The 26674-nt window shown below is 47.9% G+C and overlaps 1 protein-coding gene across 4 annotated transcripts in view; it reads left to right on the top strand.

Annotated features, from left to right (window-relative positions):
* Nucleotides 1-26674, top strand: part of MINDY4 (MINDY lysine 48 deubiquitinase 4) — a 125513-nt gene that overhangs the window by 88851 nt on the left and 9988 nt on the right. The window contains exons 16-18 of one of the 4 annotated variants that reach the window (XM_064162369.1): nucleotides 541-721; nucleotides 7560-7632; nucleotides 18995-19138. In XM_064162369.1, coding sequence (XP_064018439.1) covers nucleotides 541-721; nucleotides 7560-7632; nucleotides 18995-19043 — 303 coding nt within the window. In that variant the 3' untranslated portion in view covers nucleotides 19044-19138. Of the gene's footprint in view, nucleotides 1-540; nucleotides 722-7559; nucleotides 7633-18994; nucleotides 21588-26674 lie in introns of those variants that run through there. The other 3 variants (XM_064162367.1, XM_064162366.1, XM_064162368.1) reach the window with 3 other exon arrangements.

Genomic DNA, 26674 nt, shown 5'->3' on the forward strand with positions numbered 1-26674 from the left:
TCTATCTATATATCTATATATCTATATATCTATATATCTATATATCTATATATATATATCTTATATTTACAGCTAGCACAATATACAAGCAGATAGTTACAGTATGTACAGTTATAGGCAGAAATAGACAAGGTAAAAGGTAATACAGAAACACAACAGCCCTCCCAGAAACCTGAATCTCCAGGAGGGGCTCCCAACCACCCTTCCACCTTCCTCCTACCCCTCTCGACCTTACCCCAGTCCCAAGGAAGAATGAAGGTTCAGCCAAAGGGTGAGAAGCAAAGTGGCTCCAAAACGGAGGGTGAGGTTAGAGAGTTAAATGTAGCTCAGCTCAGCCCCAGTGAAAGCGATGGTGAGAGTGTTATCAAATGTTTCTATTTCTTGTTCCCATACATCTCAGCAAGCCTGTGAGTGAAGCAGACATCACCCTTGTTTCCCTGTCACAGCCTGTAATCTAGTTCTTCACACCAAAACATTCTACCCTGCTTCAAACTAGCACATTCCCCCAGGATCTTCTGATGTTTTCTGTCTTTCTTCTAGGTTGGCTGTTACTTGAAGTCCCCTAAATACCCAATTTGGTTGGTGTGCAGTGAAAGCCACTTCAGTGTGCTTTTTTGTCTGGAGAAGGATTTGCTCCATGACTGGAAAGCGGAGCGCAGGTTTGATCTGTATTATTATGATGGCTTGGCCAACCAGGAAGAAGAGATACGCTTAACAGTGGGTACGTACAGCTCACTGACTGCCTCTCATCTCTGCTGGTGGCAGCAGCAGCATGGCTGAAGGCAGAATTCAGTGATACAATGATGGGCTCAGGCATGAAGGATTATTTGTGTGCCCATTCCCTGATTTCTTGTGATGGTTTGGGTGTTATCTGCCCCCCCCCCCACACTTTGGAAAATCACCCAAATGAGACTCAGCCACTGGAAACTGGAAGAATGAAGCTTTATATTTACAGCAGATATACATGTATAGCTTTATATATCACACAGTATCAATATGTGTATATATATATATATATATATATATATATATGTATATATATATATATATAGCTTTACATATAAAAATTTGCTCTCTATATATATATTTAGCTACATATTTATGTATATCACAGTATCATAGTATCAGCAAGGTTGGAAGAGACCTCACAGATCATCAAGTCCAACACTTTACCACAGAGCTCAAGACCAGACCATGGCACCAAGTGCCACGTCCAGTCCTGCCTTGAACAGCTCCAGGGACGGCGACTCCACCACCTCCCCGGGCAGCCCATTCCAGTGTCCAATGACTCTCTCAGGGAAGAACTTTCTCCTCACCTCCAGCCTAAATCTCCCCTGGCACAGCTTGAGGCTGTGTCCTCTTGTTCTGGTGCTGGCCACCTGAGAGAAGAGAGCAACCTCCTCCTGGCCACAACCTCCCCTCAGGTAGTTGCAGACAGCAATGAGGTCTCCCCTGAGCCTCCTCTTCTCCAGGCTAACCAATCCCAGCTCCCTCAGCCTCTCCTCGTAGGGCTGTGCTCAAGGCCTCTCCCCAGCCTCGTCGCCCTTCTCTGGACACGCTCAAGCATCTCAATGTCCCTCCTAAACTGGGGGGCCCATATATATAGCTAAATATATATATATATCTATCTTTATATGTACAAGCAGATATTTACATCTATACAGAAATAGACAAGTTAAAAAGTAATACAGAAACATAACAGCCCTCCCAGAAACTTGAGTCCCCAGGAGGGGCTCCCAACCACACTTCCACCTTCTCCCCACCCCTCTACTTTACCCTAGACTTTGCCTTATGCTTCAAGGAGAGTTTGGAGGGTTGGCCAGAGGGCTTAGGTAGCAGAAGGATTAGTTAGCAAGCTAGGGAGAGAAGTGCCTGCAGCCAGAGCCCAGAGAGAGACTCCCTTATCTATATTTATATTCTTGTTCTTATACCTCTCAGCAAGCCTGAGAGGAGAATTGGCCAGGGAGGTTAGGAAGCAGAGGGATTAGTTACACAGACAGCACGTTAGAGAGAGAAGTTCTTGCAGCCCCAGAGTGCAACTCTGCTATCTATGTTTGTGTTCTTGTTCTTACACATCTCAGCAAGCCTCTTGAGTGCAGCAGCCATCCCCATTGTTCCCTTTTCACAACCTAGCATCTAATTCTTCTCACCAAACTGTCCCAGCTGGGCTCAAACTAACACATTTCTGTAGTTAGTTTTGGTGATGAAATGGAAGTTAGTTTTCAGAAGACAATTTTGAGAGTTAAAAGTGATCATGTGTGACTTTACACAAACTGGTAAATCTTCCAGTGACACTCATTTCCAGGGAACAGATTGTGACCTGACCTGGCCATGCTCCCAAGGCTACACACCGTATTTAACTGCTCCCATTCCCCTTCACATCTTCTCATGTTGTTCCCTAAGGCACAAAGTGCAAGTTTGCTGTTGCTCAACCCCACGTGCCTCTAATGAAAGGAGCAGAGAGGGTGAGAAAGTGTGAAATCCTTGCCTGCAAAGGCAGCTACTTCAGAAGATGGCAGTAAACTGCTAACAAAGTCTAGTCTCATACCTACTTACAGCCTACCTGCAAATACATGCACACAAAAGATATTCTGTCTTATTGCTCTCATTGTTCCAGGAAACTATGCCAAATTTTACAGCTGCTTTTACAGTAATTACATCTCTCTCCAACTGGAAGGCATGTGGACAAGCATCCTGATGCTTGGAGAGCTCCCTGCTTAATGCCATATTAAGGCATTCTTGACCACTAAACTCTTAGTAGCTATTAATAGCCTACCTCTCTTCTCTTTCCTTCAATACATTCCTACAATCTAATCAAATTCCTTCTCAATCTTAAGGAGCCACTCCACTGTAGTCCACTCTTCAAAAACAGGCTGCCTGTAGTCCTTGTTTGCACCTACACTCTGGTTCTTGGACAGAATGATGCAGAGGTACAGGCTGGGGTCGGAGTGGCTGGAGAGCAGCCAGACAGAGAGGGATCTGGGGGTGCTGATTGATACCCACCTGAACATGAGCCAGCAGTGTGCCCAGGTGGCCAAGAGAGCCAGTGGCATCCTGGCCTGCATCAGGAATGGTGTGGCCAGCAGGAGCAGGGAGGTCATTCTGCCCCTGTACTCTGCACTGGTTAGACCTCACCTTGAGTGCTGTGTTCAGTTCTGGGCCCCCCAGTTTAGGAGGGACATTGAGATGCTTGAGCATGTCCAGAGAAGGGCAACGAGGCTGGGGAGAGGCCTTGAGCACAGCCCTATGAGGAGAGGCTGAGGGAGCTGGGATTGGTTAGCCTGGAGAAGAGGAGGCTCAGGGGTGACCTTATTGCTGTCTACAACTACCTGAGGGGTGGTTGTGGCCAGGGGGAGGTTGCTCTCTTCTCTCAGGTGGCCAGCACCAGAACAAGAGGACACAGCCTCAGGCTGCACCAGGGGAAATGTAGGCTGGAGGTCAGGAGAAAGTTCTTCCCTGAGAGAGTCATTGGACACTGGAATGGGCTGCCCGGGGAGGTGGTGGAGTCGCCGTCCCTGGAGCTGTTCAAGGCAGGACTGGACGTGGCACTTGGTGCCATGGTCTGGCCTTGAGCTCTGTGCTAAAGGGTTGGACTTGATGATCTGTGAGGTCTCTTCCAACCCTGATGATACTGTGACACTGTGATACTGTAATGAGTTATACATAGGTGGTGCATGTTCTAATTGGGTCCATGCAGGAGAGCTTCGCTGAGGGCTTTAGCAGCTCCTGAGATCTGGTAGTGAATTCAGTGACCTTTCTGCCAGCTATTTATCCTGTAATTTCAATTAAAAGCCCTCTCATCCTATTGTAGTGATCACATTCTATGCTATCTCCAAAGAATGCTTAACCTTCACAGGACTGTAATTGTCAGCTGGTTCCCACATGGTCTGTCCCAGACAAAAGAGTCTTTGGAAGTGACACAGGCTTGGCCCAGGACTGTGGGGATGGAGACACATTTGTTCTATTATGTTGAACCATGCAACACAGACTGCAGAGCAGCTGCCCTCATCTGCCTTAGACTCATAGAATGGGTTAGGTTGGAAGGGACCTCGAAGTTCCTCCAGTTCCAACCCCCCACCATAGGCAAGGACACCTGCCACTAGAACAGGTCACTCAAGGCCTCATCCAACCTGGCCTTGATCACCTCCAGGGAGGGAGCAATCACAACCTCCCTGTGCCAGTGTCTCACCACCCTCACTGCAAAGAACCCTTTCCTGACATCTAGTTTCAGTCTCCCCTCTGCCAGTTTAAACCCATTCCTCCTCATCCTGTCATTACAAGACCTTGTCAATAGTCCCTCCCCAGCCTTCCTGTAGCCCCCTTCAGATAGTGGAAGGCCACTCCAAGGTCTTCTCAAAGCCTTCTCTTCTCCTGGCTGCACAGCCCCAACTCTTGTAGCCTGTCCTCAGAGCAGAGCTGCTGCAGCCCTCTGAGCATCTTCATGGCCTCCTCTGGACAGCCCCCAACAGTTCCATGTCCTTCTTGCGCTGAGGGCTCCAGAACTGCACCCAGGACTGCAGGTGGGGTGTGAGGAGAGCAGAGCCAAGGGGCAGAATCCCCTCCCTTGCCCTGCTGCCCACACTGCTCTTGCTGCAGCCCAGCACAGGGTTGTGTCTGGGCTGCAAATGCAGGCTGCTGGCTCAGGTCATTAATAAATCAGCAACGTTTCCAAAACCAAGAGCCCCAAGCACTCAGATCTCTGGATGGAAAGTGCTCAGAGTATGTATAAATCTTTCTCTCTACTGTTCAGCCTGTCATGACATACCTTTATGTTTCTCTTCAAAGACAAGACTTGGACTGAAAGGTAGATATCTTTTTGTTGCAGCTGTAGCCTCTTCCAGGGACGTCTCCTGGTAAATCTTTTGTTATCTGTGAAATTCTGCAAGAGGCTGTAAAATGCAAATAATTCCACCATTCCAGGAAAAAAAAAAAGCATTCCTAGCTCTGGCTTCACAGTAATCCTTGGTTAGGTCTGGAGGGGGGGAAAGAAAGAGAGTGCTTTACATTCAAAAGGTAGCTGATTGTACACCTAAGCCGTGCACACAGGACCAGAGAGAGGCATCAGAATGCCAAGTATTAGTGGCATTTCCCTTGTGGTAGTACCAGCAAGCTGTGATAGTGAAGCAGTATCACCTAGAGATACAACAGGATGTTGAGGTGCTGGAACATGTCCAGAGAAGGGCAACAAAGCTGGTGAGGGGCCTGGAGCACAAATCCTATGAGGAGAGGTTGAGGGAGCTGGGCCTGTTTAGCCTGGAGAAGAGGAGGCTCAGGGGTGATCTTATTACTGTCTACAACTACCTGAAGGGGCATTGTAGCCAGGTGGGGGGTGGCCTCTTCTCCCAGGCAACCAGCAATAGAACAAGGGGACACAGTCTCAAGTTGTGCCAGGGTAGGTCTAGGCTGGATGTTAGGAGGAAGTTGTTGTCAGAGAGAGTGATTGGCATTGGAATGGGCTGCCCAGGGAGGTGGTGGAGGCACCGTCCCTGGGGGTCTTCAAGAAAAGCCTGGCTGGGGCACTTAGTGCCATGGTCTGGTTGATTGGATAGGGCTGGGTGCTAGGTTGGACTGGATGATCTTGGAGGTCTCTTCCAACCTGGTTGATTCTATGATGATGATTCTATGATGAACAGGAGGCTCTGGGTGCTGCACAGCCACATCTCACTGGTGCTGCTCAGCAAACTCATTTTCTTTGTGCTAGCAAGAAAGCAAATTCCTACAAATAGGAATCTTGTTTATAATCAAGAAGATTGCAATCAAGGCCACAGTTCAGGCAATCCTGAAGAAATTACACTGGGTAAGCAGGGCAGAACAGGCAGAAAGTAAAAGCAGTGTTACATTTTCCTGGGGTACAGTTGCCACTTTGTACTGAGGATTTGCCTTGCTGCTCATACTCGTAACTGTTAGCCAAAACTGAGGTGAGAGGTATGAAACTCCTTCCTAGGAGCAGGGATTTATTTTTCCCTCCTAGCTGAAAGGACTCAAGGCTAAAAATGACAAAATCCAACAATCTGGCAGTGACTGGGAAGGGCAGCTCTGCCACATGGTTATCCTGGTACCAGTGCTATGGCATGGACAGTGGCTGTTGCTTCATGCTATGAGAAGATTAGTATGTCAGTATTAGGAATTCCTAGACAAGTCCAAATACTCTTGGAGAGCTCTAATGAACCATTGTAAAGTCTTCAATATTAGGTTAAAAAAGGTCCTTTAAAACTTAAACTATTCCTGTGTAGCTCTAAGTTCCTGAGGATCTGGGAGAAAACTTGCAGTACTTCATGCCCTGTTGAATATTGTCCATTTCCTACTACTCCAGCCCTTAGAGCCATGCATGTATTGGTACCAACAAGATCAACAAGCAAGGGAGAGGCAGCTTATCTCTCTGAGATGGGGAAGCCAGCTACATCTGAGACTGGCAGCTGTAAACATAAGAGCAATTGCCTCCTACATCAGCCTCACTGAAGCAGAGCCATATGCTGCGCCCTGTCTTGGCATCATTGGTTGCTCACAACCTACCTATTGGCTGGATGACAGACAGAAAAGAAGAAAGAAAGAGAGAAAACTGTCGTGTGCTGCAGTGTAAAATGTTTCACTCCACAACAGGAAGCAGCTGAGCTGACTGACATCCAAGCTGGTCGCAGGATGTTTTCTCCCTGGGAAGTTCAGTGACTACTTTCACTGCTGACAGATCAGTGTCTGAGACACTGACCTCTCTGTGTTCCCTGGAACAGCACAATTGCCTCTCCATCCCAAAGGAATGCTCCTAGCCTCTCATAGCTCTCTTACATCCAACACAGCATCATCATCTCCTCTCTGTGCATTGCTTTCTCAAAAGTCAAGGGACAAGGCTGAAGGGATCTTAATCCACTTTGGACTGGGCTTGGGTTTCCTGTTCAAGAGTAGGACTACTTCTGTGCCTATATGAGTAATAATAAGAATTGCTTTCTTAGCAATTACAACATCACTTAGGAAATAAAAACCTCCTGACAGCCCTCCTGCATCTTCTTTCACTTTGTATCTCATGTTTTGCCTTGGAACAATCTCTTTGTTAGGAAACTCGCTGAGGTCAGGGCATGAGTCTGAGCACTGTCCCATGATCATCTTTCCTGTGAGGTAGTGTGCACAGTTCTGCACAAGCTTCTGATATGGGAGACAATCTGGGGGCCATTCCCAACAACATTTGCATTCAGTCACCCCTTTTTCAGTGTGTTCAGTCACCAAAGGCCTTCAGCCTCCCATCACATGAAGAGGCAGCAGAGCACTGAGAGGGCTGAAGAGATGCCAAAGCTGAGTGCCAGCCTGCCCACTGTAGCATTGTCTCTAAAGCCCATGTGATTTGCAAGGAGCCATAGTCACGGTGTCTACTCTGAGTGTTCCTGGCCCTGCCTGTGCCCACTCCATTCAGATGGTGTGAACGTGGGCATGGGGTGGTATTCAAGTGTCAGCAGTGCTCACCTTCCAGCATCTTTCAGTCCATAGGTGGAGTCCCAGAAACTAGTACAGTATTCTATGTGCACAGAAATAGAGTTCAGGCACTAACAATGTCTGTGATGTCTCTGCAGACACGACTCAGATGTGCGCTGAAGACAAAGAGAACTTCCTCACCCCACCACTTGAGCACTGCATTAGGACAAAGTAAGTCAAACTCCAGTTTTCCCTACAGGTATCTTCAGGTGATATAAATATGTGTGTGATAGAGTTCTGTGAAAGCAGGGCTCTGTGTCAGGCACTGAGGTCTGCATCAGGAACCCAAATGCTGGTCTTGACTTCTGTTTAAGTGCTCCTGGAACTCTGCTTTTGTGAAATGTGAAAAGTAAGAAGCTAAGGAGCAGATGCAGGCCTGGGAAGAAAGTGGATAAGAAGCTCCTGCAGGCAGCTGCAGTGAAGGTATTAGGGTGGCAGCAGCTCCTGATTGAAAGTTGATATGAGGCTGCTCTCACCCCTGGAGATAAAGACCTGGCAGTTATTGACAGGTTTTAGTGGTCACCTAGCAGTGCTGGGTTAATGGATGGAGGTATAGGCTGGATTTTAGGAGGAAATTCACAGAGAGAGTGATTGGCATTGGAATGGGCTGCCCAGGGAGGTGGTGGAGTCACTGTGCCTGGAGGAGTTCAAGACAAGGCTGTATGAGGAACTTAATGCCATGGTCTGGTTGATTGGCTAGGGCTGGGTGCTAGGTTGAGCTGGATGATCTTGGAGGTCTCTTCCAACTTGCTTGATTCTATGATTCTATCTGCAAGGTCTTTTTTAACCTAAATTATTCTGTAATATATGTAATGCTGGAGATGGTAAAAAAACATTGCAGCAAGTCATCTTTCAAAAGCACTGCTTCAAAATCAGGGAAGATCTCAATACAGCAAGCTGTGATAGTCTGTGTTGCACGTTTGTCTGTTACTGTAGTTAACATCAAACCAGCTAAGATGTTCACTTCATTCTTAAAAAAGCTGGTGAGGGTCCTAGAGCACAGATCCTATGAGGAGAGGTTGAGGGAGCTGAGCCTGTTTAGCCTGGAGAAGAGGAGGCTCAGGGGTGATCTTATTACTGTCTACAACTACCTGAAGGGAGGCTGTAGCCAGGTGGGGGGTGGCCTCTTCTGCCAGGCAACCAGCAATAGAACAAGGGGACACAGTCTCAAGTTGTGCCAGGGTAGGTCTAGGCTGGATGTTAGGAAGAAGTTCTTCCCAGAGAGAGTGATTGGCATTGGAATGGGCTGCCCAGGGAGGTGGTGGAGGCACCGTCCCTGGGGGTCTTCAAGAAAAGACTGGATGAGGCACTTAGTGCCATGGTCTGGTTGATTGGATAGGGCTGGGTGCTAGGTTGGACTGGATGAGCTTGGAGGTCTCTTCCAACCTGTTTGATTCTATGATTCTATTCCATTCTAAAGGAGTCTCCATTACATTAAAAGAACTGACTAAGCTGAATTCAGTTTGAGAACACAACTAGATTTCAACAGAGGTCCCTTCAGATACCCAAAAGCGACTGGTTCCTATCACAGAAGTATAATGAGGAAAGAAGAAAGTTTCTAACATCTTCCTCAGCCTTTTCTGAAGAGCAGAGTTGCAGTGGGGGACATGGGTATTATTATTGATGCTTAAACCTCTGTGCTCATCAGTATCAGTTGTCTCAAGCTTTCCATGTATCCGTGGGCAGCACACAGCTTCACATGATCACAAACCACTGTGTTTTGGGAAGACATTCTTGACAGATCTTAGGTCACATTCTCTTCTTAAATACAAGGCCAGCTCCTGGCAGGATTTTCATGGCCATTGTGAGGTCCATATGATATTAAGCAATTTGTGCAAGTCATACTGGAGTTGATGAGGACATTTTCAGTCTAATGAGACATGAAAGAAGCAAAAGAAGAAATTTAAGCAGGTAGGAAACATCAGCCTTATATCAGTTCCGTCAGCATGACTTTGAAAGCTGCTATCTGAGTATCTTTGGAGCAAGAAGTAAAAGCCTCCTTGTCAAAGACCGTAACATTTGGTGAGTCAGTAAGCCAAGCAGCTTCAGATTGCTATTTTCATTTCCCTGCTCCCTTTGCCACAATTTGTCCTTTTAAAAACACCCAAAAGGAAAAAAAAAAGAAGGGGACAATGTCTGCCAAACAGTTGTAAAGTTACAGAGAAGGAGAAGAGGCATCCTCTGACATGACAGCTGGGACATTAGTCCAGGCTCCCTGCATAGAATCATAGAATCAGGCAGGGTTGGGAGGGACCACAAGGATCATCCAGTTACACAGTATCACAGTGTCACAGTATCATCAGGGTTGGAAGAGACCCCACAGATCATCAAGTCCAACCCTTTACCACAGAGCTCAAGGCCAGACCATGGCACCAAGTGCCACTTCCAGTTCCAACACTCCTGCCATGCCCAGGGACACCCTACCCTAGAGCAGGCTGCACACAGCCTCAGCCAGCCTGGCCTTAAACACCTCCAGCCATGGGGCCTCAACCACCTCCCTGGGCAACCCATCCCAGCCTCTCACCACTCTCCTGCTCAACAACTTCCTCCTCACCTCCAGCCTGAACCTACCCACCTCCAGCTTCGCTCCATTCCCCCCAGTCCTGTCACTCCCTAACAGCCTCAAAAGTCCCTCCCCAGCTTTTTTGTAGACCCCCTTCAGATCCTGAAGTGCCACATGTACAGCTTGTATTGATTCCTCTCTTCCAATGACACATAAGCATGACTACCAACTCAGATAAATAATACAGAGCCTCAAAACCCACGCAGCGGGGGTGAATGATGCATGCAACCACTTCAAGTTGCTCCTACAACATCTCCCATTCCTGGCACTCTATCAAAGTTACACAGTTTTTTTGTCATGGGGATGTTTGTTTATTTAAAATCCCCTGCTTTAATCTACCAGAGAAGGAAATTACCAGCAAATTCCAGTGTCAATTTGTTTTGTTTGTTCCATTCTCAGGCCTGACTGATTTACCCTGATCGGTCTGCCTTCTTGTTTTCAATATTCTTCATTTGCTTTGAGTGTATTTATTTAAGCATGGCCTTGCTAAAGGGTTCCCATGGTGCATTTTCCTTTTGAAAGAACTTTTTCTTCCAACTGTGAAACAGTATATATTGTTCAGCCTGCAGAACAGGAGGCTCAGGGCAGAGCTCATTGCTGTCTACAACTCCCTGAAGGGAGGCTGTAGCCAGGTGAAATTGGTCTCTTCTGCCAGGCAATCAGCAACAGAAGAAGGGGACACAGTCTCAAGCTGTGCCAGGGGAGGTCTAGGCTGGCTGTTAGGAGGGAGTTGTTGGCAGAGAGAGTGATTGGCATTGGAATGGGCTGCCCAGGGAGGTGGTGGAATCGCTGTCCCTGGAGGTGTTGAAGCCAAGCCTGGCTGGGGCACTTAGTGCCATGGTCTGTGAGATTGGCCAGGGCTGGGTGCTAGGCTGGACTGGATGATCTTGGAGGTCTTTTCCAACCTGGTTGATCCTATGATTCTGTGAAAGAAAGGGAAGTCTCAGAGGTTGAAATGAGAAGATTAATGTTCCTTTCAAACTCTAACCTTAATTTTCCAACTATGAGCCACTTCACAGTAAGTGTTTGACTTCAGGCTTCTCCGATGTGCAGGCAAAGCCTGGATGAGGCACTTAGTGCCATGGTCTGGTTGATTGGCCAGGGCTGGGTGCTAGGTTGGGCTGGATGAGCTTGGAGGTCTCTTCCAACCTGCTTGATTCTATGATTCTATGAAAAGTTAAAGCAAACTAAACAATATTTTGCAAATTGGGAGATAAAAATGAAGTCTTTTCTGTCATACAGCCATGGAAAACACACAGAAGCTACTCTTTAGTAAAGCAAGCAAGAAAGCAAGGAGCTGTTACTTAATTTGACCAAGCGTTCCTGATGAAGCTCCTTATCAAACCTTTCTCATCCAGAAGTGCAATATGAAGGATTTCAGTGTCTGAACAATCTGAACTGAGGAGATTTGTGGCTCAAAATGTTGATTGGAGTTTTTCCTTTCATTCATATGACTCAGTTCTGGTTTACTCCATGAAAAGCCTTACCCAGTGTTTATCCAACACCCTCACACCACCATCCTGTAGCGCAGTGAGTTCTATGCCCAACATCTGTCTACTCTTTGTTCTCTTACCCTCCTCCAAAAGGAAAGCTGCATATGTAAGAGGCTGTTTCTGTATTTAGTTTTATTTGTCATTATTATCAAGGGAGAAAGGTTGTTTTGCTTCTGCAGGAGGAGGAGGCTCAGGTTTTTAGTTCCTATTGTCTACAATGTCAGAGGAGTAAGGTTTAAAGCTCAAGAGCTACAACTGGTCACTAGCAGGTATCACTTTAACCTGCAGGCTCCAACCAAAGAGTCAATACAAGCTTTTGTTGTGGCTTTCAGCCCTAAATGTCTGTAGAAGCAGTCAGATTTTCACAGAATTAATCAGGTTGAAAAGACCTTCAAGATCATCAAGTCCAATCCATCACCCAGCACCTTCCAGTTATCTAAAACATGGCACTAAGTGCCTCATCCAGCCTCTTTTTAAACACCTAGAGGGATGGTGACTCCACTACCTCCTTGGGCAGTCCATTCTAATGGCAAATCACTCTTACTTCCTAACATCCAGCCTAAACCTGCCCTAGTGCAGCTTGAGGCTGTGTCCTCTTGTTCTGTCACTGGTTACCTGACAGAAGAGACCAACCTGACCACAATCTCCTTTCAGATAGTTGTAGAGAGCAATAAGGTCTCCCCTGAGCTTCCTCTTCTCCAGGCTGAACAACCTCAGCTCCCTCATATGTTCATCGTAGAGCTGTGCTCCAGCCCCCTCACCAGCCTTGTTGCTCTTCTCTGGACACATTTGAGTACTCCAATATCTTTCTTAAATTAAAGGACCCAGAACTGGACACAATACTCAAGATGTGGCCTAACCAGTGTTGAGTACAGGGGCAGAATGACCTCCCAGGTTCTGCTGGTCACACTATACCTGATACAAGCCAGGATGCCATTGGCCTCCTTGGCCACCTGGGCACTGCTGGCTCATGTTTAGTCGGTAGCCAACCAGTACCCTCAGGTTCCTCTCTGTCTGGCTGCTCTCAGCCACTCTGTCCCCAGCCTGTAGCACTAAATGGGGTTGTTGTGGCCAAAGTGCAGAACCTTGCACTTGGACTCGTTAAAACTCCTGGCATTGGACTGTGCTCATCTATTCAGGCTGTCCAGGTCCCTCTGAAGAGCCCTCCTGCCCTCGAACAGGTTGACACATGCTCCCAATTTGGTGTTATCTGCAAATTTACTGATGGTGGACTCAATCCCCTCATCCAGGTCTCATTTGACCAGGAGATGCCTGGAATGTGCCTCCCAAGTTGTTTGGGAGATGCTGTGCAGATGTGCTATCCCATTCCTCCCTGAAGAGTATCACAGTATCACAGAATTATCAGGGTTGGAAGAGACCTCACAGATCATCAAGTCCAACCCTTTACCACAGAGCTCAAGGCCAGACCATGGCACCAAGTGCCACGTCCAGTCCTGCCTTGAACAGCTCCAGGGACGGCGACTCCACCACCTCCCCGGGCAGCCCATTCCAGTGTCCAGTGACTCTCTCAGGGAAGAACTTTCTCCTCACCTCCAGCCTAAATCTCCCCTGACACAGCCTGAGGCTGTGTCCTCTTGTTCTGGTGCTGGCCACCTGAGAGAAGAGAGCAACCTCCTCCTGGCCACAACCACCCCTCAGGTAGTTGCAGACAGCAATGAGGTCTCCCCTGAGCCTCCTCTTCTCCAGGCTAACCAATCCCAGCTCCCTCAGCCTCTCCTCGTAGGGCTGTGCTCAAGGCCTCTCCCCAGCCTCGTCGCCCTTCTCTGGACACGCTCAAGCATCTCAATGTCCCTCCTAAACTGGGGGGCCCAGAACTGAACACAGCACTCAAGGTGTGGTCTAAGCAGTGCAGAGTACAGGGGCAGAATGACCTCCCTGCTCCTGCTGGCCACACCATTGCTGATGCAGGCCAGGATGCCACTGGCTCTCTTGGCCACCTGGGCACACTGCTGGCTCATGTTCAGGTGGGTATCAATCAGCACCCCCAGATCCCTCTCTGTCTGGCTGCTCTCAGCCACTCCGACCCCAGCCTGTATCTCTGCAGGGGGTTGTTGTGGCCAAAGTGCAGCACCCTGCACCCTTACAGCAGAGTCGTGATCCTCGGTGCCTCTCTGCGCTGCTGGAGATAACATCTGTTAGCCCTGCCTGAGGGGAGTCGAGCTTTGATCTGATGCTTTCATCTGAAGTCAGGGCTATATTCTGCTAACCCTCCAGCTTTTCTCTGTGGTAGCAGGGCCAGGTGATACATTGGTTCATCTGTATGGTTTTGCAGTAGGACAGCCAGTGGAAATGTAGTGTGTGAGAAAAGAGGAGAGCGTGGACATTTCATCCTGAATTACTGATGTGCTCTAAAACAATAGCAGATGATTAGTACAGGAGATACTCTCTGAATGTTATTCCAGACTGAGCATTGTTCAGGGCCTGAACCAGTTCCTCTTGGGTTCCCATTAACTCCATGACCCTTGGGTGAGGTTGCAGATGAAGCAGATGGGTCCAATGTAATTTGCATGTTGCTAATCTGATGAACTGTAATTGCATCAGCAGCTAGAACCTGGGTTTCATTTGAGTAACCTTGTGGCACAGTGCCTTGGGGAAATGATCACACACAACTGTCCTGGCAGATTGTTTCTATCTGAGAAGAAAAGACTTCTTCAGCACCTGTGAGTGAGGTTCCTCACAATTCAACATCTTTTATTGTGCAGATTCAGTAGGTGGAAAAAGTTTTGACCTACCTGAGCAGGAGCAAACAACCAAAGCCTGCTCCATAGTGTACAGATGGCTCAGCACAAATGGCTTGAAAATAAACACAGGAGTTAAGGCTCATTATGAAAGTTATGTTGAATCCTGCCTCAAAGTAGAGTTTTCTGTTTAAACTCTTTATGGAAAGCCTGTTTTACAGATGGCAAATTCCTCCCTGAGTGATGATTAGCAACACCTTGGACCATAACAGCAAAAATGGCATCCATGCATGTTAGGATTTTGACAGTGCAGTGTAGTCTCAGAGCAGATTTCATTTGATGCCTTTTGGTCTGTGTGGATCCCTCTGAAATATTTAATCATCTAGTGAGATAGCAGCTGGTGCCTTGGGTGAGTTGTACACAAAGATAGAGGATAATTTAATGGCATCACCTGAAAAATCCAGTGGGAAGAGAGGCCTGGAGCACAGCCCTGTGAGGAGAGGCTGAGGGAGCTGGGGGTGTGCAGCCTGCAGAAGAGGAGGCTCAGGGCAGAGCTCATTGCTGTCTACAACTACCTGAAGGGAGGCTGTAGCCAGGTGGGGTTGGGCTCTTCTGCCAGGCAAGCAGCAACAGAACAAGGGGACACAGTGTGATGTTGTGGCAGGGGAGGTCTAGGCTGGATGTTGTTAGGAAGTTGTTGTCAGAGAGAGTGATTGGCATTGGAATGGGCTGCCCAGGGAGGTGGTGGTGTGGCTGCGCCTGGAGGTGTTCAGGAACAGGCAGAATGAGGCACTTAGTGCCATGGTCTGGTTGATTGTCTAGGGCTGGGTGCTAGGTTGGACTGGCTGAGCTTGGAGGTCTCTTCACACCTGCTTGATTCTATGATTGCCACTTACATTTGGTTGTTCTGGGGGTGATACTCTGAACCCCTGAGAGAGAGAGCTCTTGGAGAATACAAAAGTAAGTTGAACATAGAATGGTTTAGGTTGGAAGAGAGCTCAAAGCTCAACCAGTTCAAACCCCCCACCATAGGCAGGGACACCTCCCACTAGAACAGGTCACTCAGGGCCTCATGCAACTTGGCCTTGAACACCTCCAGGGAGGTTGTGGAGCACAGAATCAACCAATGTGATCTTTGATCACATTGGTTGATTCTGTGCTCCACAACCTCCCTGGGCAACCTGTGCCAGTGCCTCACCATCCTCACTGCAAACAACCCTTTCCCACCATCTGTTTTCAATCTCCCCTCTGCCATCTGAAACCCATTCCTGTCAATAGTCCCTCCCCAGCCTTCCTGTAGGCCACTTTCAGATCCTCAGCTAGAACATACTCTTCTTTTAGCTGCAGGTGTGAGGCATCTCTGTGGCACAGTCCCACTGAGTCCTGGGAAGAGGACAAGCTTTCTGCAAAGTTCTTATTTCTATTTTCTCAGGAAAATAGAAAAGGTAAAGAAGGGAAAACATTGCAACAGCCTTCAGATGCTCACTTCCTTTGAGTCTTTGCACTGAATGCTGCATGAGTTCAGCTTTTGGTTTTGTTTTACACTTAATTGTCTTGCTCAGAGAAAGGGCTGAGCTGCCATACCCTTGCTGACACATCCTTTCCTCGGTGACAGAAAGAATGTGGAGCTCTGGCAACTCAGGGTTGCCTCCACCCCCTCACCAATGTATTACTACTATGCACATGGACTCTGAGACAGATTTTCACATCTGAATACATGACACTGACAATGCAATAGTTTAGTTCTCAGAACATGTGGGCCATCAACTTGCAAACATGAGGAATGCCACGGACAAAAGGTGTGATTCGTGCAGTGGGTGACTCTGACCATGCAGTAAGCTGACTCACATCAACACTGCAAGGCCACTGGAGAGCATCACTCTGATTTCACTGAGTCTTAGTTTGGATATTTGCCTTCTGCCATGATTTGAAACATTTGGTGACGAATGTAGGATCAATACCTTCTTTGTGTTCAGTGTGGATCACATTCTTGGATCAGGCAGCTGTGCAGGAGCAGCCAGTACAGGGCCAGGAATTAAAGAACCACAGAACCAAGCAGGTTGGATGTCTTGGGTTCAAATGCAGGTTCCCAGAGACTCTTATAAATTTAGTAGACCCAATGACAATTTATAGAATTTATAGAGTGCCCTCCCCTCTTCCTCCTCCTTTCCCAAAAGACAGGGAGAGAGATAAAGGTAGGGACACCCCAATAAATCAATCTCACTCGATTTGGAAGTTAAAAAGGAAAAGTTTAACAATAACTTAGAAAAAAGGGATTGGAGGTAGGGGAGTTTACAAAGGATAAGGAAGGGAAAACAGCAAAATACAAACAGGGATGGATACAACCCGAGTAGTGTGATGGTGTCTCTGCCTCGTGGCTGCCACGTGGTGTGCTGGTATGCAGTATGGGTGTGTGGTCATGAGTGAATGCAGGTAAAAGAGAAAGAGGAAGAGACAGGGAGGTCCTGTCTCTTTTATACCACAGGAAGTGGGGGGGAGTGGGCTAACCATCACCTGGAGTGTGGCCCACCCCTGGGGAGGGGCCAAGACCCCTAGGGTCAGGTTCAGGGTCACTCCTCCAGGAGTGTTAACCCTATACATTGGAAGAGCTCCAAGATCATCCAGTCTAACCTAGCACCCAGCCCTGTCCAATCAACCAGACCATGGCACTAAGTGCCCCAACCAGGCTTGGCTTCAACACCTCCAGAGACAGCGACTCCACCACCTCCCTGGGCAGCCCATTCCAGTGCCAATCACTCTCTCTGACAAAAACTTTCTAACATCCAGCCTAGACCTGCCCTGGCACAACTTGAGACTGTGTCCCCTTCTTCTGTTGCTGCTTGCCTGGCAGAAGAGCCCAACCTCACCTGGCTGCAACCTCCCTTCAGGTAGTTGTTGACAGCAATGAGCTCTGCCCTGAGCCTCCTCTTCTGCAGGCTGCACACCCCCAGCTCCCTCAGCCTCTCCTCACAGGGCTGTGCTCCAGGCCCCTCCCCAGCCTTGCTGCCCTTCTCCAAACACCTTCCAGCACCTCAACATCTCTCTTGAATGGAGGAGCCCAGAACTGGACACAACACTCAAGGTGTGGCCTGAGCAGTGCTGAGCACAGGGGCACAAGAACCTCCCTTGTCCTGCTGCCCACACTGCTCCTGAACCAGCCCAGGATGCCATTGGCTCTGCTGCCCACCCTGGGCACTGCTGCCTCCTCTTCAGCTCCTCTCTGCCAGCACCCCCAGGTCCCTCTCTGCCTGGCTGCTCTCAGCCACTCTGGCCCCAGCCTGTAGTGCTGCTTGAGGTTGTTGTGGCCAAAGTGCAGAACCCTGCCCTTGGCCTGGTTCAATCTCATCCCACTGGCCTCTGCCCACCCATCCAGCCTGGCCAGGTCCCTCTGCAGGGCTCTGCTACCCTCCAACAGCTCCGCAGCTGCTCCTAGCTTGGTGTCATTTGCTAACTTACTGATGCTGGACTCAATCCCCTTGCCCAGGTCATCAATAAAGACACTGAATAGGCCTGTGCCCAGCACTGATCTCTGGGGCACACCACTAGTGCCAGCTGCCACCACTCTCTGGGCCTGGCCTGAAAAGACGAAAGACATGGAAGGTGCATGTGTGTGGAGAGGGACTGTTTAGAAGGACAGGTAGTGATATGACAAGGGGTGGTGGCTTCAAACTGGAAGCAGTTAGGTTTAGTTTAGACAGTTGAAAGAAATTCTTCTGGAGAGTGATGAAGCACTGGAACAGGCTGCCCAGAAGAGTTGTGTTCACAGCTAGCATTAACAACCTGGTGTAGTAGGAGCTGTCCCTGCCCATGGCAAGGGAGCTGGAACTAGATGATCTTTAAGGTCCCTTCCAACCCAACCCACTCTTTGGTTCTGTGATTCATTTGGTAGTGTTGCTCTCAGTATACATCTTCAGTGTGCTTGAGTAAGGAATGAAGGCAGAGAAAAAGCAAAATCTCAGCAGAAGAAAAGCAAAACATTGTCATTAAACTAAGCCATTGGATGCTTTAAAGGAACCAAGGCCAGGAGCAAAGATAGCTACTAAATGAAAAGATCAGGGTTTAGGATCTCAGTCACAGAGCTCATAATCAGAGGCCTGCTTGTATAGGAGTATGCAGTATGTAAGGGATGAGTGCTAGGAGGATGGAGCCAGCCTCTTCTTGGTGATGCCCAGTGACAGGACAAAGGGCAGCAAATGGAAGCTGAGGCATAGGAGGTTCCATGTGAACCTGAGGAGGATTTTTTTCCCTGTGAGGGTGACAGAGCACTGGAACAGGCTGCCCAGGATGGGTTGTGGAGTCTCCCTCTCTGGAGATACTCAAGAACCATCTGGATGCGTTCCTGTGTGATCGGCTTTGAGTGATACTGCTCTGGCAAGGAGCTGGACCAGATGAGCTGTCAAGGTCCCTTCCAGCCCCTGACATTCTATGATTGCCTACTAACAGCTGAAACTGAGCATTTTGGCTAGATGTGGTTAAATCTTGTACCCACCCTGGGGAGTCTCTACAGTCTTTACAAGATGAAGGTACTTGTTCTAAGTCACCTTCTACTGATGACTCCTCATTGCCTAGAAGAGGCTGGAGGAAGAAGAAGGAGACTGACCTCCAAACTTGGGCATGAGTGCCTCACTTCTGCTCCTTTCCTGCTGAGATATGCTTAGTTACCCCAGATGGGTCCATCCTCATCTCTCTAAGGTTTGTTGGGCTGTTGAAGGCTGTTGGGTTACCTTTCCAGTGATGTGATAAACTAATGGATGTAAAACCACTGTTTTCATTTCCAGGTGGCAAGGAGCTGTTATTGACTGGAATGGCACTGAACCAATCTTGTGACTGGCCTGACCTGCTCTTTATTTGTAAAGACAAAAAGGAAATGACTGAATTAGCACATTCCTATTCCCACCAATGCAGGAAGCAGGACCAGAATGCTGAGGAAGAATGGCATGGTGTGCAGGCTGGAAGAGCTTCACCTCAATCACCTTCTGCTTCAGATATTTTGCTTATAATATAAACAAGACTTACATAAATGCCTTGTCACTGCCTTTATCATACAGCTCCTGAGAGTGAAGTGAGTTTCCACCACCAAATCAAGGTTACAGATGAAGCAGTGAAGTCGTCAGTGTCCCCTTGAGGTCCCTTTCTGGATCCACTCCGTATCCTGCTATTGTTTCCAAACATCTGATGGAAGATGTGGAACCCAGATTTCTGTCCCTTGGACATGCCTTCTCTCTGCTGTCTTTTTCCTCCTCCTCAAAACTCCAGAGCAGGTGCAAAATATCCTCCAAGAAATGTCTATCCACTTCTTTAGCTGATATATCTTCCAAGAAACATGTATCCACTTATTCACCTGATATTATTAAGTCTCCTTTTGCACTAAACAGTTTGGTACCCATTGGGGCTTCTCAGCTAAAGCCTGAACTGTTCCAAGTTCTTGTATCACAACATTTGCAGTGAGGACTGTGGTTTTTGTGTAACCAGAATAATAACACTGGTACGTTCCTTTTACTGGGTGCAACTGGTGTGTAACAGTGCCTGACACTGATGTAGCTGCGTTTTCTTCCTGGATGAGAGCTAGCTGGATCAGTATCTTTATGTTTATACCATTCTAGCTACTTCTACACTAGGGTTTATTTACACCAAAGTAACAGATAAGATCTGTGGTTTGCTTCCTGATAGCACCAAGGAACAGAAGAGCTGTGAGGTTTGAAGTTGGAATGGTGCCTATCTGTGCTAGCTACCATTTTTCATGCTGAAATAAAGTGCATGTACTGAAAGGATGTACTCTGGAGATGTGCCACGAGGTGCTGAAGCAGCAGTTTGTGTTCTGAAGTTAAATGACCTATTTTGGCTTTACCAAAAGCAGATGTTGCTGAACTGAAGAGGCAAAACCTGCCTTGGGGAAAAGGCAGAGAAGTGGAACTTCCAGAATTATTCCTCCTGCTCATCAGAGAATATTTCCAGAGAGTTTAATAAACACAATTTGCTTTTATTTATTGCTGCAGCATCTTCCCAGTCAGTATGCAAACTCCCCAGTCCTGAAAACCAGGACTCTTTCCAAGCAGTTGCTCTTTCCAACACCAATCCATTGTCCTGCTGTGCATGGTGTGCAGATACCAAACTCACTATGCAAATACAACTCTCCGGGAGTTAACACTGGAGCTAGATTGGGAAACCAGCTCAGGTATAAGCCATAACAGGGTACCAGAAAGGTTTGGGTAGTCTTTGAATGAATACCTGCCTCCCCCTTTGCTTCCCATTCACATCAGTCTGTCTGTATGCAGTAACAGAGTTTCAGTTACCTAATTCAGGGTAATGCTGTTTGTTTGGTTTAGCTGAGCTAGGCAAACTTCTTGAAACCCTGTGAGATTGAGATGCCCCATTCGGCCTTTGAGGCGTAGGCAGCATCAGATCTGAGCTCATTCCTCTGCTACAGGGATGCTACATGGCCTTTAGCAACCTCTTTCATCTTTGTACTGCCAGCTAAAGGTGAACTCAATACTGCTTACAGTATACACTCATCATGCATCCCTCAGGCACTCCAGTTTCCCACATAGGGCTTGCCTCAATGAGAGCTTCAGTGTTCCTGGGACTGGCAGCTCTCAAACAGTCACCAATGCCAGATCTAAAGGCTTTCTTCCTCTGCAAATTTCTATGACCTATAGTCCAGGCTTTGCTTCATGAGGCAGTATAGTTTGATTTCCACATCTACAATGGAAAATAAGATTGTTATCTTTTGGGCTTTCCTGCAGAGTGCATTTGAACAGCAAAGGGTGTGAAAATGAAAAAAAAAGAGGTGGAGGATTTTTGGAACTAGGTCTAACCAAAAAAATCCTTTCTGGGTTTTCCAGTCCTGTAAACCTAGACCATTTACTTTAAAATACTGCTTTAAAGTATGTCAGTTTGGAGATAACCTTCCACTCCCTGATAGGAGAGCAGCAGAGTCATCTGGGGAAAGAGGGAGCTGCCTGGTCATGGGCCAGATTACATCTGACTAAACTGTGGATGTCTGCAGTGCAGACATGTTCAGAGCAGCTGCTCTGTGTTCAGAAGAGAGGAGTTGTCTGAGTGTGATGTATCTTCACTTTAGGATGAGAAGAGCTGTGAGTCAGATTATGAGTTCTAAGGGAGCCAAGAGGATTGCCTCTTGGCATAAGAAAAAGTATAGTGAATTGGATTTGGAAGTAGACTCTGGTTTATGGTTTATCTTGGAGGGTAAATGAAGATGAGAAGAGGCTGGGAACTCTGACCCTCTTTGTGGAACAGGCTGCGAAGGAGTTTGTGGCTTCTTCACCACTGATTGTAAGAGGTTTTTGTTTTGTTTTTGAAACTTAATTTGTACAACAACAGAACCTCAACAAGACAAATCTTTCTTACCAATTATGTGTCACTGTGTCCATATATGTTCTGCAAAATCCACAGTCCACCTGTCTAGTGTTTCAGATGGCCAAACTCCAGTTCCTCCTATGCCCTCCCTCACAAAGGCAGAAATAAAGTACTTGGATCACTTCAGCAGACTACCAGCTGTGTAGGTTGATGCCATCAAACTGGAGCACCAAGAACCTCATCACTGCTACGCTCTTAATACCATCCTTATTCCTGGAGCCTAGGAGAAGTATCTTCACCTATGGTTCAGTTCAGTGTCCTTACTAGGCAAGACAGGATCATAGAATCACAGAATGGTTTAGGTTGGAAGTGACCTCAAGGATCATCCAGTTCCAACCTCCCACTAGAACAGGTTGCTCAAGGCCTCATCCAACCTGGCCTTGAACACCTCAAAGATCACACTGGGTGATTCTGTGCTGTGCAACCTCCCTGGGCAAGCTGTGCCAGTGTCTCACCACCCTCACTGCAAAGAACCCTTTCCTAACATCTACTTTCAATCTCCCTTCTGCCAGTTTGAACCCATTCCTCCTCATCCTGTCGTTACCAGACCTTGTCAGTAGTCCCTCCCCAGCCTTCCTGTAGGTCCCCTTCAGATACTGGAAGGCTACTTTAAAATCTCTTTGAAGCCTTCTTGTCTTCAGGCTGCAGAGCCCCAACTCTTGTAGCCTGTCACAGAATCATAGAATCAACCAGGTTGGAAGAGACCTCTGAGATCATCCAATCCAACCTAGCACCCAGCCCTGGCCAATCAACCAGACCATGGCACTAAGTGCCCCAGCCAGGCTTTGCTTCAACACCTCCAGGAACGGTGACTCCACCACCTCCCTGGGCAGCCCATTCCATTCTCTCCTCATAGCAGAGCTGCTCCAGCTCTCTGATCATCTTCGTGGCACTTAAGTTTTCCTAGGCCATCCTTCCATAAGGAAAAAAAAGTGCAAGCAGAACATCAATTCCTATGTATTTCTTCTCAGGAAAATACCAGAGCATCACCTCAGTGTCTGCATCCAGACCAAGGCTTCCATCTTGTTACTTGATATAAAGCACCAGAAGTCATTTCCCTTAAGACATTACAGTGCTCTTTGAGCTAAGCAAACAAGGCAATGCAAAATGATAGAAGACAATGCAAAGAGCTTTGCACAGATCTGTGTAAGCTCACATCCCCTTCCAGCAGCATGTACCTCTTTTAACTATAGTCATAGAATGCAGTGGGGTGGAAGGGATCTCTAGAGGTCATCTAAGCAAACAAGGCAATGATAGAAGACAATGCAAAGAGCTTTCCACAGATCTGTGTAAGCTCACATCCTGTTCCAGCAGCATGTACCTCTTTTAACTATAGTCATAGAATGCAGTGGGGTGGAAGGGATCTCTAGAGGTCATCTAAGCAAACAAGGCAATGCAAAACGATAGAAGACAATGCAAAGAGCTTTGCACAGATCTGTGTAAGCTCACATCCCCTTCCAGCAGCATGTGTCTCTTTTAAACTATAGTCATAGAATGCAGTGGGGTGGAAGGGATCTCTAGAGGTCATCTAAGCAAACAAGGCAATGATAGAAGACAATGCAAAGAGCTTTGCACAGATCTGTTTAAGCTCACATCCTGTTCCAGCAGCATGTATCTCTTTTAACTATAGTCATAGAATGCAGTGGGGTGGAAGGGATCTCTAGAGGTCATCTAAGCAAACAAGGCAATGCAAAACGATAGAAGACAATGCAAAGAGCTTTGCACAGATCTGTGTAAGCTCACATCCTGTTCCAGCAGCATGTATCTTTCAACTATAGTCATGGTCGTAGTCATAGAATGCAATGGCTTGGAAGAGACCTCTAGAGGTCATCCAGTCCAGCCCCCCTGCAGCCAACAGTGACATCTCCAACTAGATCAGGCTCCTGAGAGCCACACCGAGCCTGACCTTGAATGTTTTCTTCAACACCTCCCTGAGCAACCTGTTCTAGTGTTCCACCCCTGGCTTCTTCCTAATGTCCAATCCCCTGCTCTGGTTTAAAACCATTGCCCCTTGTCCTATTGCTATGTGCCTTTGTAAATAGTCCTTCCTCAGCTTTCTTGTAGGCCCTCTTTGGGCCACTAGAAGGTCTCCCTGGAGCCTTCCCTCATTATCTTTCCTCTTCATTGTTTCTCCTTTTCATTTTCATTGCCCAATGAAGCTGACTTCCTGCAATGAACCAAACAGCAACTGTTTGACAATGAAGCATTAAGAGACCCTCTGGTGACGTCGGCACTTGGTCTGCAAAATGTCTTTGCTTCCTTCTCTTCTCTTCTGTGGCATAAAAAAATGCACCCTCTGCTGTAGCTCGAGCCCTTAGCTGACAGCAGCCATGGCATTGTGCATGTGCAGGTGGGAATGTAAGCAGAGGTCCTGCTTTGTAAGCAGAGGTCCTGCTTTTGCCAGGCATGTCACCTCTGTGCAGAATGTATATGTAACTTTGTCTTGTACACCATGTCCCATACAAATAAAACATTTAAGGCAATGGCAGCAGTAAGAGCCCAAATTTCCTCCTCATTTTTAAAAAGGAATTAATTTGCTGCTGGAAATTAATCTGGGTGATTAATGTTTCATGAGCCTTAGGAAGGATGAGAGGTTGGTTCTTCTCTGAGAGAAACCATAGCACATTCACAGAGGGGTAGTTGAGTGCTGTGTCCAGTTCTGGGCTCCTCAGTTCAAGAGAGATGTTGAGATGCTGGAAGGTGTCCAGAGAAGGACAGCAAGAAGGAGCACAGCCCTGTGAGGAGAGGCTGAGGGAGCTGGGGGTGTGCAGCCTGCAGAAGAGGAGGCTCAGGGCAGAGCTCATTGCTGTCTACAACTACCTGAAGGGAGGTCATAGCCAGGTGGGGTTGGGCTCTTCTGCCAGGCAAGCAGCAACAGAAGAAGGGGACACAGCCTGAAGTTGTGGCAGGGGAGGTGTAGGCTGGATGTTGTTAGGAAGTTGTTGTCAGAGAGAGTGATTGGCATTGGAATGGGCTGCCCAGGGAGGTGGTGGAGTCGCTGTCCCTGGAGATCATAGAATCATAGAATCAAGCAGGTTGGAAGAGACCTCCAAGCTCAGCCAGTCCAACCTAGCACCCAGCCCTATCCAGTCAACCAGACCATGGCACTAAGTGCCCCATCCAGTCTTCTCTTGAACACCTCCAGGGATGGTAACTTAACCACCTCCCTGGGCAGCCCATTCCAATGCCAATCACTCTCTCTGACAACAACTTCCTCCTAACATCCAGCCTAGACCTCCCCTGCCACAACTTTTAACTGTGTCCCCTTCTGTTGCTGCTTGCCTGGCAGAAGAGCCCAACCCCACCTGGCTACAGCCTCCCTTCAGGTAGTTGTAGACAGCAATGAGCTCTGCCCTGAGCCTCCTCTTCCGCAGGCTGCACACCCCCAGCTCCCTCAGCCTCTCCTCACAGGGCTGTGCTCCAGGCCTTCCACCAGCTTTGTCGCCCTTCTCTGGATACCTTCCAGCACCTCAGGAATGGGAGAAGAGTTGGAGGAAGGTTGGAGGAGTGTTCAAGAGAAGCCTGGATGAGGCACTTAGTGCCATGGTCTGGTTGATTGGCCAGGGCTGGGTGCTAGGTTGGACTGGCTGAGCTTGGAGGTCTCTCCCCCCCTGCTTGATTCTATGATTGTATGATTCAGTGGTGTTACACCTGGACAACTACAGATGCTTGAACCGCTTAGCCTGAAGCTAGTTTGAAGCGCGAGCTACTGTCTGACTCCACGTGTGCAGGTCCACCCTGTTCTGCTTGAAAACTCCCCAAATGGCTGTGCAATTGGCAAAGACCTCATTGCTTGTCTTCATTTCCTCTGATATGAGTCACACCATGTTGATCAGGACCAAGGCAGAGGCAGCCATGATGCAGATTTTGACTGGGGGTTGGGGCAGGATGGGTATGTGCACACACTGAGTAGGTCTCTCAACCATCAGCAGGTCTACTCTATGGCAGAAATAGAGAGATTATCATGGCAGCAAAGACTTGGGAATAAACAAATTTGGGCAAAATCACAGGCTCACAGGGGTTGGAAGGGACCCAAGGAGATCATTCAGTCCAACCCCCCTGCCAGAGCAGGACAATCCTATCTAACACAGATCACAGAGGAACACATCCAGACAGGCCTGGAAAGGCTCCAGAGAAGGAGACTCCACAGCCTCTCTGGGCAGCCTGTGCCAGGGCTCTGGGACCCTTCCAGTAAAGAAGTTCCCCCTTGTGTTGAGGTGGAACCTCCTGTGCTGCAACTTACACCCAATCCAGACTTGATGAACCTGCTGGTGTTTTCCTACATGTCTACCTCTATACTGGTCATATCTGTCTATGGCAGGGGATTGGAACTGGATGATCTTTGAGGTCCCTTCTAACCTAAACCATTCTATGAATGTATAAAACTTTGAGGACAGACTACCATAAATGAATCTCTGCTGTCACGCTGCTGTTTGCTCTCCGGTAGAGCACAAAGGACAGCTGGAGTCTGTTATTTTCAAGTCTTCACTTTTCCTGAGGCAGATTTAGTTTTGTTTATGTTGCTAATATATTTACTGGGCTAATTGGAAATGGCAGGAAAAGGTCACTTTAGAAATTAGAGGCAAGCTGAAGAGCTTGGAAAAATGGCACAGCCATAAGCCAAGTTTTTTTGTCAGTGCTAAGTGGCCTGAGGGCTCTAAAGATTCAGCTGTGGAAACAGAAGTACTTGACCAAGGCACAAACTTCTCATGGTGCCTTGAGATGCATCAAACCACAAAGACCTCAAGTCACTGCTGGCTTCTGGAAATGCTGGTAACAGTTGTTTTGTCAAGAGTATAAATAGAGCTTCCGAGTGCCTGCCAGGTGGGGTTGGGCTCTGCTGCCAGGCAAGCAGCAGCAGAACAAGGGGACACAGTCTCAAGTTGCACCAGGGCAGGTCTAGTCTGGATGTTAGGAGGAAGTTGTTGTCAGAGAGAGTGATTGGCATTGGAATGGGCTGCCCAGGGAGGTGGTGGAGTGGCCGTGGCTGGAGGTGTTGAAGCCAAGCCTGGCTGGGGCACTTAGTGCCATGGTCTGGTTGATTGGCCAGGGCTGGGTGCTAGGTTGGACTGGCTGAGCTT

This window comes from Pogoniulus pusillus, chromosome 23 (assembly GCF_015220805.1).
Source record: "Pogoniulus pusillus isolate bPogPus1 chromosome 23, bPogPus1.pri, whole genome shotgun sequence".
NCBI lineage: Eukaryota > Metazoa > Chordata > Aves > Piciformes > Lybiidae > Pogoniulus > Pogoniulus pusillus.